The sequence below is a fragment of the Pongo abelii genome, chromosome 10, assembly GCF_028885655.2.
Source record: "Pongo abelii isolate AG06213 chromosome 10, NHGRI_mPonAbe1-v2.0_pri, whole genome shotgun sequence".
Classification (NCBI taxonomy): Eukaryota; Metazoa; Chordata; class Mammalia; order Primates; family Hominidae; genus Pongo; species Pongo abelii.
Genome location: NC_071995.2, coordinates 118,585,641 through 118,598,360, shown reverse-complemented (window position 1 = coordinate 118,598,360; position 12,720 = coordinate 118,585,641). Strand labels below are relative to the sequence as shown.

The 12,720-nt window shown below is 38.9% G+C and overlaps 1 protein-coding gene across 8 annotated transcripts in view; it reads left to right on the top strand.

Annotated features, from left to right (window-relative positions):
- CIT (citron rho-interacting serine/threonine kinase) overlaps window positions 1-12,720 on the top strand; it is a 189,867-nt gene that overhangs the window by 123,742 nt on the left and 53,405 nt on the right. For all 8 annotated transcript variants that reach the window (XM_024256949.3, XM_024256948.3, XM_063712267.1 and 5 more), the window contains exon 24: window positions 9,215-9,268. In XM_024256949.3, coding sequence (XP_024112717.2) covers window positions 9,215-9,268 — 54 coding nt within the window. The remainder of the gene's footprint in view (window positions 1-9,214; window positions 9,269-12,720) is intronic.

Here is a 12,720-nt window from a genome sequence, read left to right as displayed (position 1 = left end):
TTTTCTACCATATTTTTACTTTTTGTTTTAGTTAACCTTACTCATGTTACTTCTTTTTTTTTTTTTTTTTCAAGCTGTTGATTCTGCTTCCTGTCTTTTGTATGCATCTGGTATGATCTGGATGGGAAAAATTCTACTGAATGAAAGATGCTTTCTCTAAAAGGGACCTGGCTTCCTTGTTCTTTCTGAGAGACTAGTTTACTTAGCTGGAGAGTATTGTCAGGAGGTAGAACTTGGAGCGGGGGTGTTACTGGATTTAAACCTTAGTTCTTTTTAGAAGTCTGAAATGGATTTTTTGTGGGGCCATTTTCCCCACATTTGATCATTCCCACAGAGACTGACCCAGAATAACAAAACTCACAAAAATCTGATATGTGAAATGCCAACTTAACTTGAAGGGGGAAATGCAACTGCCAAGTTGACTAGGGTACTCTGGGTGGCCAATCTTCACATTTTCTTTTTCCCATTCAGGGAAGTATACTTAGAAAGTCCCGTTAATCTTGGAAGGCTCCCTGGAGGACCTAGACTGTGAGCATAGAAGGCCAAATGAATTTCAGTGGCTGGTGTCAACCAAGCTCATACATTTCTCATAGTATCATACTGTACCTGCCAAGCAGACAGGCACACACCTGCCTGCTGGTCAGGGTGCCCTCTCCTGTGGGCCAGACACAATACAGCTTGATTGGGTTTAGTGTTTTTTTAATAAGCCACCTAAATAGGTACCTTATTCATTCTGACTCAACTTGGATGCTGTCCCCATTTCCGTCAGTGAACATCTCTAAACCTCTCTTTGATTGGGGTTACTTCCGTGGAATGAATGGCCGTGTACATTCATTGTTTACAATTTACCTAGATGTAATGCACATGTACATCTCTATATCTATATCTATCTATCTATCTATCTATCTATCTATCTATATCTATATATATTTAACGTAGTTGCATTCTTAGAAGTTATTGCCCATTGTTGAGTTTGGGGATCCCAGTATCTGAACCAAACTGGGAATGTGATCTGACAGTGCCAGGGTCTGTATAGGACCAGTCCAAGGTTTAGTGGCTTCCAGTATGTTTGTGCATCCTAGATTTTCTAGGACTTATACCAAGTTCAGATATTGACTGCACATTTAGGTTCCGTAGTCTCTATGAGAACACTCATTAAATGATGCCACATCATGCCCCAAAATTTGCTTTGGCAAAAAATAACCACAGTATGTCTTTGTGTATACTGTCTTGTTTCACAGTGGACTGAAAACTGCTTGGAAAGATGCAACACAGTAAAACAGAACAAAATAAGAAACAAAAGGCAAAGAGAAAATAAGTCTGTAGAAGAAAAAATGGAGCTAGGAATGAAGTTGATATATAAGAGTTCATGCCAAGAAGGCTTATAGACTTGCTGGAGTTGGGAGTTGGATGGGTGGAGAGAGAGAGAGAGAGACAGATAACATTTCTTAGCTTTTAAAGGGAGGCACCTAAATTTCAACCACTATTATATTTAACGCAATGTATATTAATATTTTCCTCCTGTACCTATACCCAACCTCTGAAAGAAAAAGAGACATCAGCAATTTAATCCATATTTAATAAGCCCTTGCTATGGGCCCAATGCTGTGTCTTTAGCTTTTTCTGCCCAGGGGATTGGTCTGTAATTCCTCAAATCTGTTTATTTCAGAGCAGCCGAGAAGGACACATTTATCTTGCTGCTCTGTTGGAACTGGGAAGGAGGGGTGACTGTGTATCTTATCCTGGCTCTGTTTGGAAGGAAGAGGGCATAAAATAGAGCACGTGTCACTGCTCTTTATCTATGGGGAAATTAGTCCTTTAAATCCTTTCTTGCTGCTGGTTGGAATGTGCTGTGTCTGATGGCTGCTGGAAGCTGAGCACAGCAGCAAGTCACGACTTAATTTAGTTAGATGAGATCACTGCCTCAAAGCATCTTCTTAAAAAAAAAAAAAATAAGGAAACAAACCTCCCTTGGTTTAGAAACTAGGGCTCTGTTGCTCTTGCAGATGAAGATGCTGTGGAAAAAACAGGGCTTCTTCAAATGATGGCAGAAGTGCCTTCCTCCAACAGCTGTTTGCAAACCCATCATACGGAAATCCAAACTCCATTTCCATTTGCTTCTGTTCAGTTTCAAGGCTGTGGGCTTTTCCTTCCCCCTTCTCTTGATTATGTTCCATAAACCTGGTTATGGACAGCATGTGTTTGTTGCCTGAATGGGTTAGTTGAATTTGTTCTGAAAAACATCTTTTCCAAGAAAAAGAGAAGATGGTCTCAAAATGCCATACTTTCCAACTTTCTCATTGTTTGAGACCCAAGTTGAGACCCTGCACAAGCATCAGTCAAATTAAATCAGCTGGATCTAAAATGATCGCCTAGGAGATTTGTGAGTTTCACAGCAGGCTGTTTTACCAATAAAAGGGAATAGTCAAATGTGCTATTATTGTTTAATTGTAAGAGGCAGCCATCTCCTAGCCTGTGAAAGGGAGCAGTTACCTTGCTTGGCCTCCATCCCTGGGCCAAATTAGATGGAGCACAGTTAAATTAAAGCTCTCAATTGAAGGGTCTTGGCGGTGCAGCTGGGAGCCTTTGTTGCCATTTCTAATGCTTGCCTTTTCTCCACTTTCACTTCACCCATCCTATCAAATTTAAACAGAAACATGCTTTTAAGATACTTCCGTACTTATGCTGGAGAAGAGACATTTCAGCCTGAATGTGATATTTAAGACTCCATCTCAAGGGAGAGAATTTGAGTCTGCACACCTTATAGCACACGATGTGTGATGTGGTATAAGCATCACTCTGAAGAGGACCACCAGGCAAGAGGCGTGCTGTGTGCTCTGTGTACACCGGCCAGGCCTCACGAACACATTTTGTGTTTTTGCTCCTCTGTTCTTTTACTGATTCTGTCAAGTGACTAATGTTGAATAATCAAGAGTTGAAAGCTAGAGACACTAATGAAAGGAATCCTTCTCCCTGCATAACGTGATGGGATCCCAAAGTCATCCTCTTTGATTTGTTAAAATCATGAGTCAGTGCACGTTCTCATTCTTGTACATAAATATCAAGCTCTCTGTTTAATTAATTAGTAAGCCATCGGCATGATAGCCAAGTTGTGAAATCGGGGCACGTAAGGTGACATTCTTGCCTGGTGCCTGCCTTCACCCGGAAAGGGGGTGGGTGCACAGAAGCCTAAGCATTCTAGAATCCTGACCATGGATCCCAGAAGGTGGTCAGACATCTACATCTATACGCTTCTTTCCTTTCTTCAGTTCTGCAGATATTTTGCTCCCTCAAGGCTACATTGTAGTTTACGTTTCTTTCTTCTTCTTGTAACTTCCCTGAAAATTAAGGCATAAATACTTCCAAAAGAAAGTATCTCTCTGGTCTTAGGGGCAGACTGGCTACAGCCTGTCCGTCCACATTTTTGCCACCCAACTCCTAGGTTAGTGATTCCCAAAGTGGATCTGTGGACTCCTGGGTTTCCCAAGATCAGATGGTTTTTTTTCCTTGAGACAGGGTCTCACTCTGTCACCCTTCTCTTGATTATGTTCCAAGGCTGGTGCAATGTCAGCACACTGCAGCCTTGACTCCCAGACTCAAGAGTGATACTCCCACCTCAGCCTCCCAAGTAGCTGGGACTATAGGTGCACGCCACACACCCCGTTAACTTTTGTATTTTTTTGTGAAGAAGAGGTTTCACCGTGTTTCCCAGGCTGGTCTTGAACTCTTGGCCTCAAGCAATTCGCCTGCCTTGGTCTCTCAAAGTGCTGGGATTACAGACATGAGCCATTATGCCTGGGTGTCAGACTGTTTTCATAACAATACTAAGATGTCATTTGACACTTTTCACTGTGTTAATATTTGCACTGATGGTGCAAAAGCAATGTTAGTGTTATTTTAAAAGAAATAAAAAATAAATATTTGAAAAATATCTGTCTTAATTTTGTTTTTTTTTTTTTTTTTGAGACGGAGTCTCACTCTCTTGCCAGGCTGGAGTGCAGTGGCGTGATCTCAGCTCACTGCAACTTCCGCCTCCTGGGTTCAGGCGATTCTCCTGCCTCAGCCTCCCGAGTAGCTGGGACTACAGGTGCTCACCCACCACGCCCAGTTAATTTTTGTATTTTTAGTAGAGTCGGGGGTTTCACTATGTTGGCCAGGATGATCTCGATCTCTTGACCTTGTGATCCACCCGCCTCTGCCTCCCAAAGTGCTAGGATTACAGGCTTGAGCCACTGCGCCCGGCCAAATATATATATATATTTTTTGAGATGGAGTCTCCCTCTGTTGTCCAGGAGGCTGGAGTGCAATGGCACGATCTCGGCTCACTGCAACCTCCACCTCCTGGGTTCAAGCGATTTTCCTGCCTCAGCCTCCTGAGTAGCTGGGATTACAGGCGTGCGCCACCACTCCCAGCTAATTTTTAAATTTTTAGTGGAGAAGGGGTTTCACCGTGTTGGTCAGGCTGGTCTCGAACTCCTGACCTTTTGATCCACCTGCTTCAGCCTCCCAAAGTGCTGGAATTACAGGCGTGAGCCACTGCGCCTGGCCATCTCAGTCTTAATTTCTAATGTTGCAAGTGTAGGTGGATACTACATAAACAAGAGCTCTTTGGGGTCCTCAGTAATTTTTAAGAATGTAGATATTTATTCTCTGTAGCACCTAATATCTAATTAACACTCACACATTTCGTTGAGCGCATCCAAAGCTTGTCTTATGTGTTTTGCTGTCTTTATGTGTATATTCTATTGCATGAGCTTTTGCCTTTTTGTGTATTTGTTTTATAACTTATTTCAAAAAAACATAAAACATATGACTTACCATTTTCTTACTGTGACTAGTTCAGTAGTTAAGTGCTTACAGTATGTCTAGCAACCACAACAGGGTCAGTTCTACATTTTGTGTTTATATTTCATAAACAGTAATAAATCAGAAGCCATAATGACTGTGGTTCATTATATTAACCTTCAGAGAGGATTGCTTGACATGATCCAAAGGCCCCATAATGGTTAATTTTAATGGAAATGGATCAGTATTAATTACTGAAATTTCAGACTCCAATGGGAGAGTTAAATGAGTTTTTAATGGTGCTGTGTTATTTGAAACTTTGCTGTTAATAAGAAAGTGGAATAGGGCTTCTGTCCCTGTGGATAAGCCAGTGAGCTTTTTTATGGTCACCACTTAACGCTTTGAAGGAGCTAACTCCACTCTCAGCTTCCTGTTTCTGTTTTTGAGAGATTTCACACCAAATGGTCATTTAGAGCAGAGACTGGCAAATTACAGGCCAAATTTTAGTCTGTCACTGTTTTCTGTAGATAAAGTTTTATTAGAACACATTGGAAACAAACATGTCCATTTGTTTACATATCGTTTGTGGCTGCTTTTCTCTAGAAGGGTAGAGTTAAGTAGTTCTAACCAAGACTGGATGCTCTGGAAATTTTAAGGAAATTTCCTTATCTGGCATTTTAAGGAAAAAATTTGCTGATTCCTGACCAAGAGTCTGTTAACATAAGGGCCTTATTCTTTCTCTAGGAAGAATCCTTGCCTTTGGTTTTTGGTGATCATGGAAGACACCAAAGGGGGTTGTGTGGTCCTTGGGTCTAGGCTGCTGCTTGGTCACAGATGAGATTTTGACATAGTGCTGATAGCCACAGTCTTACTTTGGATAAGCAGTATTCTTATCTTAACAAAGGAATAAATCTCTCATTATTGCTGGGCAAAAAGCAGGTAGATTTTTAGAAAAAAAATTAAGATCTGTTAAATTAGTCCATAGAATATAGGCTAGTTATTTAGGAAGTCAATTCTAAACAATAACTTTTTATTTATAAATCTGTGATTCTGTCTATGCAACTTTCTATTTTTTGGTATTTTATATATTTTTAAATTGATATATCACAGTCGTACATATTTTTGAGATACATGTGACATTTTGATACATGCCTACAATGTGTAATGATCAAATCAGGGTAATTGGGATATGAATCACCTCAAACATTTATCTTTTCTTTGTATCGGGAACATTATAATTCTCTTCTGGCTATTTTCAGCAACTAATCTATTTTTGGTTTGTTTTGTTTTACCATCTCTCCAGGGCTCTTCATTCATTTGTGTAGATCCAAATTTCTGGTTGCCATTTTCCATCTGTCGGAAGGACTTTCTGTAACATTTCTTATAGCACAGGTCTGCTGGTGTCAAATTCCTTCAACTTTTGTATGTTTGAAAAAGTTTTTATATTACCTTCATTTTTTAAGAGGTATTTTTGCTGGGTATAGAATTCTATGTGGACAGGTTGTTTTTTTTTTTTTTTTTTTGCTTGTTTCTTTTGTTTTTTATTTCAGCACTTTGAAGATATTGCTTTACTGTGTTGTAGCTTTTCATGCCCACTCCTTCTCCCCATCTTGGTGAGAAATCTGTCTTTCTTATTTTTGTTTCTCTTAATGAAACATGTATTTTTCTCCGGCTGTTTTTTTTTTTTTTTTTTTAAGATTTTCTTTTTATTATTGGATTTAAACAGTTTCATTATAGTGTGCTTTAGGGTAATTTTCTTCACATTTCTTATGCTTTGGACTTGTTGAATATTTTGTATCTGTGGGTTTATGGCTTTCATCAACTTTGGAAAATTTGTGGCCATTATTTCTTGAAATATTTTTTCTGTCTCCTATACTCCTTCTGGGACTCTAATTGCATGTATGTTAGGCTACTTGAAGTTGTCCACAACTCCCTGATGCTCTGCATTTTTTGAAAATGCCTTTTTCTTTTCTCATTGTGTTTCATTTTGGTTTCTACTTCTTGTCTTCTACTTCTTTGTTTCTACTTGTCTTCAAGTTCACTAATCTTTTCTTCTAAAGTATCTAATCTGCCGTTATAAACTTACAATAGTATTTATGGAAAAATAGACATATTAGAAAAAACATCACAGCTCTAAAATTTTTGACTCAGTTATCTTATAGACTTTTTTTTTTTTTTTTTTTTGTTTGAGACGGAGTCTTGCCCTGTCACCCAGGCTGGAGTGTGGCGATGTGATCTCGGCTCACTGCAAGCTCTGCCTCCCGGGTTCACACCATTCTCCTGCCTCAGCCTCCAGAGTAGCTGGGACTACAGGCACCTGCCACCACACCCGGCTAATTTTTTGTATTTTTTAGTAGAGACCATCCTGTTAACCAGGATGGTCTTAATCTCCTCACCTCGTGCTCTGCCCACCTCGGCTTCCCAAAGTGCTGGGATTACAGGCATGAGCCACTGCGCCTGGCCTCTTATAGACCTTCTTATGGAGACTTTTTTTTTTTTAAATAATTAAATAGAAGGATCACTCTTACATCTGCCCTAAACTGGGTTCTGGGTTCTTATTTGGGTTTTCACACATAAGCAAAGGGGACCATATCCACTTTGTCTATCAAGTGAAAAGTCCGTTAGGGCATCTTTGACTCCTCTTTCCTCTTGGCCACACATCTATCAGTAAGTCCTTTTCCTTATGTTTTCAAAGGAGATCTCAGTTTCATCCACTTTCTCTGTTTGGTTTGTTTGTTTGTTTGTTTGTTTTTGCCACCATCCTTCTCCAAGCCACCATCATCTCTCACTTGAATGACAGTAACAATACCTTCAGTGGTTTCCCTGCTACATTCTACCTTTGTTCTATTTTGATCCTCTTCTCCCTATAACATCTACAGTGATCTTAAAACAACAGTAAAATCCGTCACTTTCTTTCTTAAAATTTTCCATTGGTTTTCAATTAATTGAATTTTGAATGAAACCTAAATTCTTTACTGGACCTTCAAGATTCTTGGTCTCTGCCTTGGTCCCTATCATCATCTTGGGCTACTTTTTTTTCTTCCTTGCTGTGCTTTTTCAAAAGTTGACCACAACCCACAGAATACATTTTACTTGCAATCCAATAGAAGGGAGTATATATACTGTATTTCACTGTTTCTAAGCTATCTGAAATCAAGGTGCATATTACAGTCATATACAGACATAAACATGTCATAGTTTAACAGCACTTTTTCTTTCTTAATGTTACATAAAATAGTCATAGGTTTTACAATGGAAAGTACCTTAAATTTGATGAGTTATAGTATCTAAAGCAGAAGTTTCCTATAACAGACCTCATGTTTACTACTCAAGGCACATTCCAATGTTTTCAATTCTATCTTTTTTATTCTACTTCATTGGATACAACAAACCAAAAAACCCCACTTGTCATGCTTGCTATTGGGTCACAGCTTGCAGTTTGAAAAACTCTGCTCTAGCCACTCAGTTTTTTTGGTTGTTGTTGTTCATCAAATGCACCAGACCCTTTCCTGCCTCAGGGTCTTTGCAAATGCTGCTCCCTCTGACGTCTCCTGTCCATTGCATGGCTGGCTCCTCATCATCCTATAGGTTTCAACTTACATGCCACCTCCTCAGAGAAGCCCTCCTTGACCATCCCATCTAAGTAAGTTTCTACCTACCTTTCTTATTCTTTTTTTTTTTTTAAACTGGTCCCGATTTGTTTTCTTTATAACATTTGTCCCAATCTGTAATCACGCACTTATTCACTTCCAATCTTCCCTCACCAGAATGAAGGCGTGGGTCATGGATGCCTATATCCTTCCACGGTGTCAAGCATATAGTATGCACTAAAAAAGTCCTTGTCAACTGAAAAAATGCTGCTGGTTTAAGGCAGCTTTGTCCTGGAGAAAGCCTATATATATTTATTTCAAGGCCGATGTAGAGTTTTCTGAATGTCCGCAGCTTTTAATGAAAAAACAACACACACACAAAGTCCCTTTGTCTTGGCTATTGTCCTGTGTGTGTGTTTCTGTGTGTATGTGTGTGTCAGGGAGTAGGCTGGGGAGGAGTCAGTTGGAGGGAAGAGGGAAAATACTCATCTTTTCAGAATGGAAATAGGACAAATGAAGGAGAGTAAAAGTTCATCCTTTATTGCTTTTTTTCCCTTTTCTCCTAATAGTCTCTAGGTGTTAATATAAATGTTAAAAATATTTGTACAGGGTGTGCATGTGTGGTCTAAAGAGTTAATTGTTATTAACACAGCATTGTATATTCCTGTAACTTATTTCTGGTGTTGGGGATGATTTGATTAATTAGTTCTTTGAAAAACAGATGCTGGTGCCGCATTCTCGGCTTTCCAGGCAAATTGCTATTCTCTATATTTGACCCGTAGCATGTAGAATTGTATTCTACCCTATGAAAAATTTATAATCAACTTCTTACCTTTTAGGCACATAGAGATGAAATCCAGCGCAAATTTGATGCTCTTCGTAACAGCTGTACTGTGAGTATTAATTAACCAAAGACGATTAAAATAACATGAAACTAAAACAGAGAAGGAAAAGGGGACATCTCTTTAAAATATTGGTGACTGAGTTTTGATAAGAACTTGCAGCTTGAAGAAGATAATGCAATCAACCTTATTTGGAGTTTTTGAGCCCTAGATAACCTGTTTTTGGGGGTTCTTCCAGTTTTCAAAAACTGAAACCATTCTTCATGTTTGGGGGAAGAGGATAGTTGGAAGGGTCAAAATAATTCTCACTATTAGTGGAACAACTAATAGGTTTCAGCAGCCACAACAAAAATCCCAAGGCAGCTCCACCTCCTGCCCCAATGTAGAAGGTTCCATGGCTAGCCCAGGTCAGAGAGTCCCCTGTCACCAGGGCAGTTGTATCTGTGAGACTTCTCCAGATTGCTGCCCCTGCTGAGGAAAGACCAATGAGCTCTTCTCCTGGAGACCTAGAAATTGTAACTTTCTACCAGGCAAAATTTGGCTTTCTAACATGCAAATTCAAAATCTAGGACTCTTTGGGAGATGTTATTTATATTGAGAGAAGTAAATTCTATGAGTGGATAAGCATCTTCCATAGGTTATGTAATAGAGTAGGGTCAGTGGGAATTCAGTCTATTTTTGATCAGAGTGAAGCACTGAAATAGGCCCCTTTCAGAAGATGGGGATGTTCTCCTTATTCATGTGCCCTCTCTTTTCTTTGGCCTTTTTGTCACTTTATTACCTTCTTAGTCCTCAGTGATCTTGTCCTTGTTTGTATTATTTGCATTTGTGGATTTCCAGAGACACCTCCCAGCCTCCACACACGTACATATTTTATTTTCTTGTTATGAGCTCTTTCTTTCCTCTTTAGCTACTGTAAATGAAATATTAAGTCCTAATGGTATTTTTTTCTTAATTTAGGTATAAAATGTATCTAGTAAAGCACATAAAAATGTAGTAATTTTAAGTATACAGCTCAATAAAATTTTTACACAGATAGACAACTGGGTAACCCCAGTGTAGATCCAGACACAGAACTTTCTCAGTCCCCAAAGGCTCCCTCATGTCCCCTTCCCATCATCATCCTTCACCCAAAGGGTAACCACTATGCTGACCTCTGATAACCATAGTTTAGTCTTGCCTGTTCTTGAATGTCATATAAATGGAATCACAGAGGATGTCCTCTCTGGGGCTTAGCTTTTTTTTTTTGCTTAAATGGTTTGTGAGGTTCCTCCATGTTGCTGTACCTATCAATAATTTTTTTTTTTTATTACTGTGTGGTGTTTCTGGTGTATGAATAGAGCTATAGTTTGTTTATCCATTCTCCTTGTTGGTAGACGTTTGGATTGTTTCCATATCAAGCTGTTAGGAAACCCTGTTACACAAGGCCTTTGGCTGTGAGCACTTACGTCTGGTGAACATATCCCCAAGAATTACTATACTAGGTCATGAGATTTGCCTCTGTTTGACTTTAGTAGGGAACTGACAGACCAGTTTTTTGGTCTGTATTTCCTGATGTGATGGTAGATCGGGATGGGCCTGCCTTAAAATGTCTGTGGATTTTCTCCATCCCTCCTCCCTTCCTTGAGGAGTTGGGGGGTGACATTCTGGTAGTTTTCTGCCCTAGGACTTTAGTTTCTTGTTGTCTTCATTTCTTATTTTACACAAGAGTTATTTGCTTATATTACATACATGCGCGTGAATGATCACTGAATAAAATGTAGAGATCATTTTATGACTATGGAATTTTTTATATTACTATTTTTTCCTTATATAAGCTTGGATTTTAAAAAATGTGTGCATTAGTAATCCTGTTCCATTCATCTGGAGTTCTTTTTTCCTTTTTTAGTCTTTTGGCTTAAGAACTTTCTAAAAAACATTTTTTTTTACAGTTTTATTGAGGTATAATTGGTGTACTATAATCTGATGCATTTTAAAATGTGTATATAACTGTGAAACAGCAAAACAATCAAAATAATGAATTTTATTATTATTTTGGATAATAAGATTATCCAAATTTTATTCTTGAGCGATAAAAACAAAATATTTATTGTATTCATCACCCTCAAAAGTTTCCTTGTACCCCTTTGTAATTCATCTTGTCCCCCATTTTAAAAATTGGAAGTTTAGTTTTAGTGGAATACACTAGTATGTAGAATGCATTTGGTTACTTTCTCATGTAACTCTAATGCTCTCTAAATTTGCATTTTCTGGAATGGTGACTTCTAATCTTTGCTTCATTTACCTCTGTGTTCTGTGGCGAAGCCTATGGGGGCCTTCCCAAGTGTGTGTGTTTGAACCTGAGAGAGATGCCCTTCACCCACATTTCAGCCAGAGGAGCTGGGTAACTTAGTAGTCTAAGCCATGGGCTCTGGAATCAGATAGAGTTCAGATTATAAACTGGCCTCTTAGTAACCTATGTGTATTATCCTACTAAGCCTCTGTTTCTTTGTCTGTAAAATGGAGATAACATTGTATACCCTCAGTTCCAATCAATAAGCTCATTGATTGTAGGATGCATAATTTATTTAATAACTGCTCTTTGGGGGCTGGGTGAGGGAAGAGAGAGAGCTGCTGGTTCCAGTATACCACGTATCCACATTTCAGAAATAATACAACTTATGGAACACTGAGTCATGGGATTTGGTAGTAGTACCTCCCTCATAAGGTTGCTGCGAGAATTAAATGATATAACATGCAAACTGCTTGCACAGGGCCTGATCCATAGAAAGTACTAAACAACATTGGTTACTATTATTATTTTATTCTCCTGAGCTTATAATATACTCTTTTGTTTGGAAAATGGCTCTGCTGCTATTTTAAAAAGTTTGAAAACCACTACTTTAGAACAACATTTGGCCACAATAGTAGGTCTCAATTATACTTTTGCAAGTTCAAGACCGCTTTAAAGACACTTCAGAGGAGTGTGTTGGAGGTTCCTTTCTTTTTGGCATTGCCCAAGATTGTCTCCGCTAGGAAATGTCATCTTTGTCATTTAAAAATGAGTTATTATGGGAGTTCCCACAACTCCCATAATAACTCAATTGATAGGAGCTCTCTTCAGCTTTCAAAACGCTCATGCACAGTAAGATTTTCAAGCTCAGACCATTTCTATATTTTGAAGAAATTTAAAAAGGATTTGATTCAATCTGGCACTTAAAACCCTACCTAAGTCTGTTTTAGAGGGGAGTTGGTGGGCAAACATATGACACAGTTTTAATTATGAATCAATCTGTCAGCTATAAGATTAAAAATAAATAATATGCAAATAGCTGCCTTCAGAAGAGAACCAGGCATTAAAATAGGATTTCAGTCCTGTGTCTGTTTAGCCTGATGCTCATTATCTGACTGGTTTCTTCGCCCCTAACATGCCATTGGACACTTACCTGGTATTTTTCGTCTCCTGGTCTCTCCTGGTCTTCCAGTTGGGTGTGAGGGGCTCACATCTTCTTCTCAGAACCATG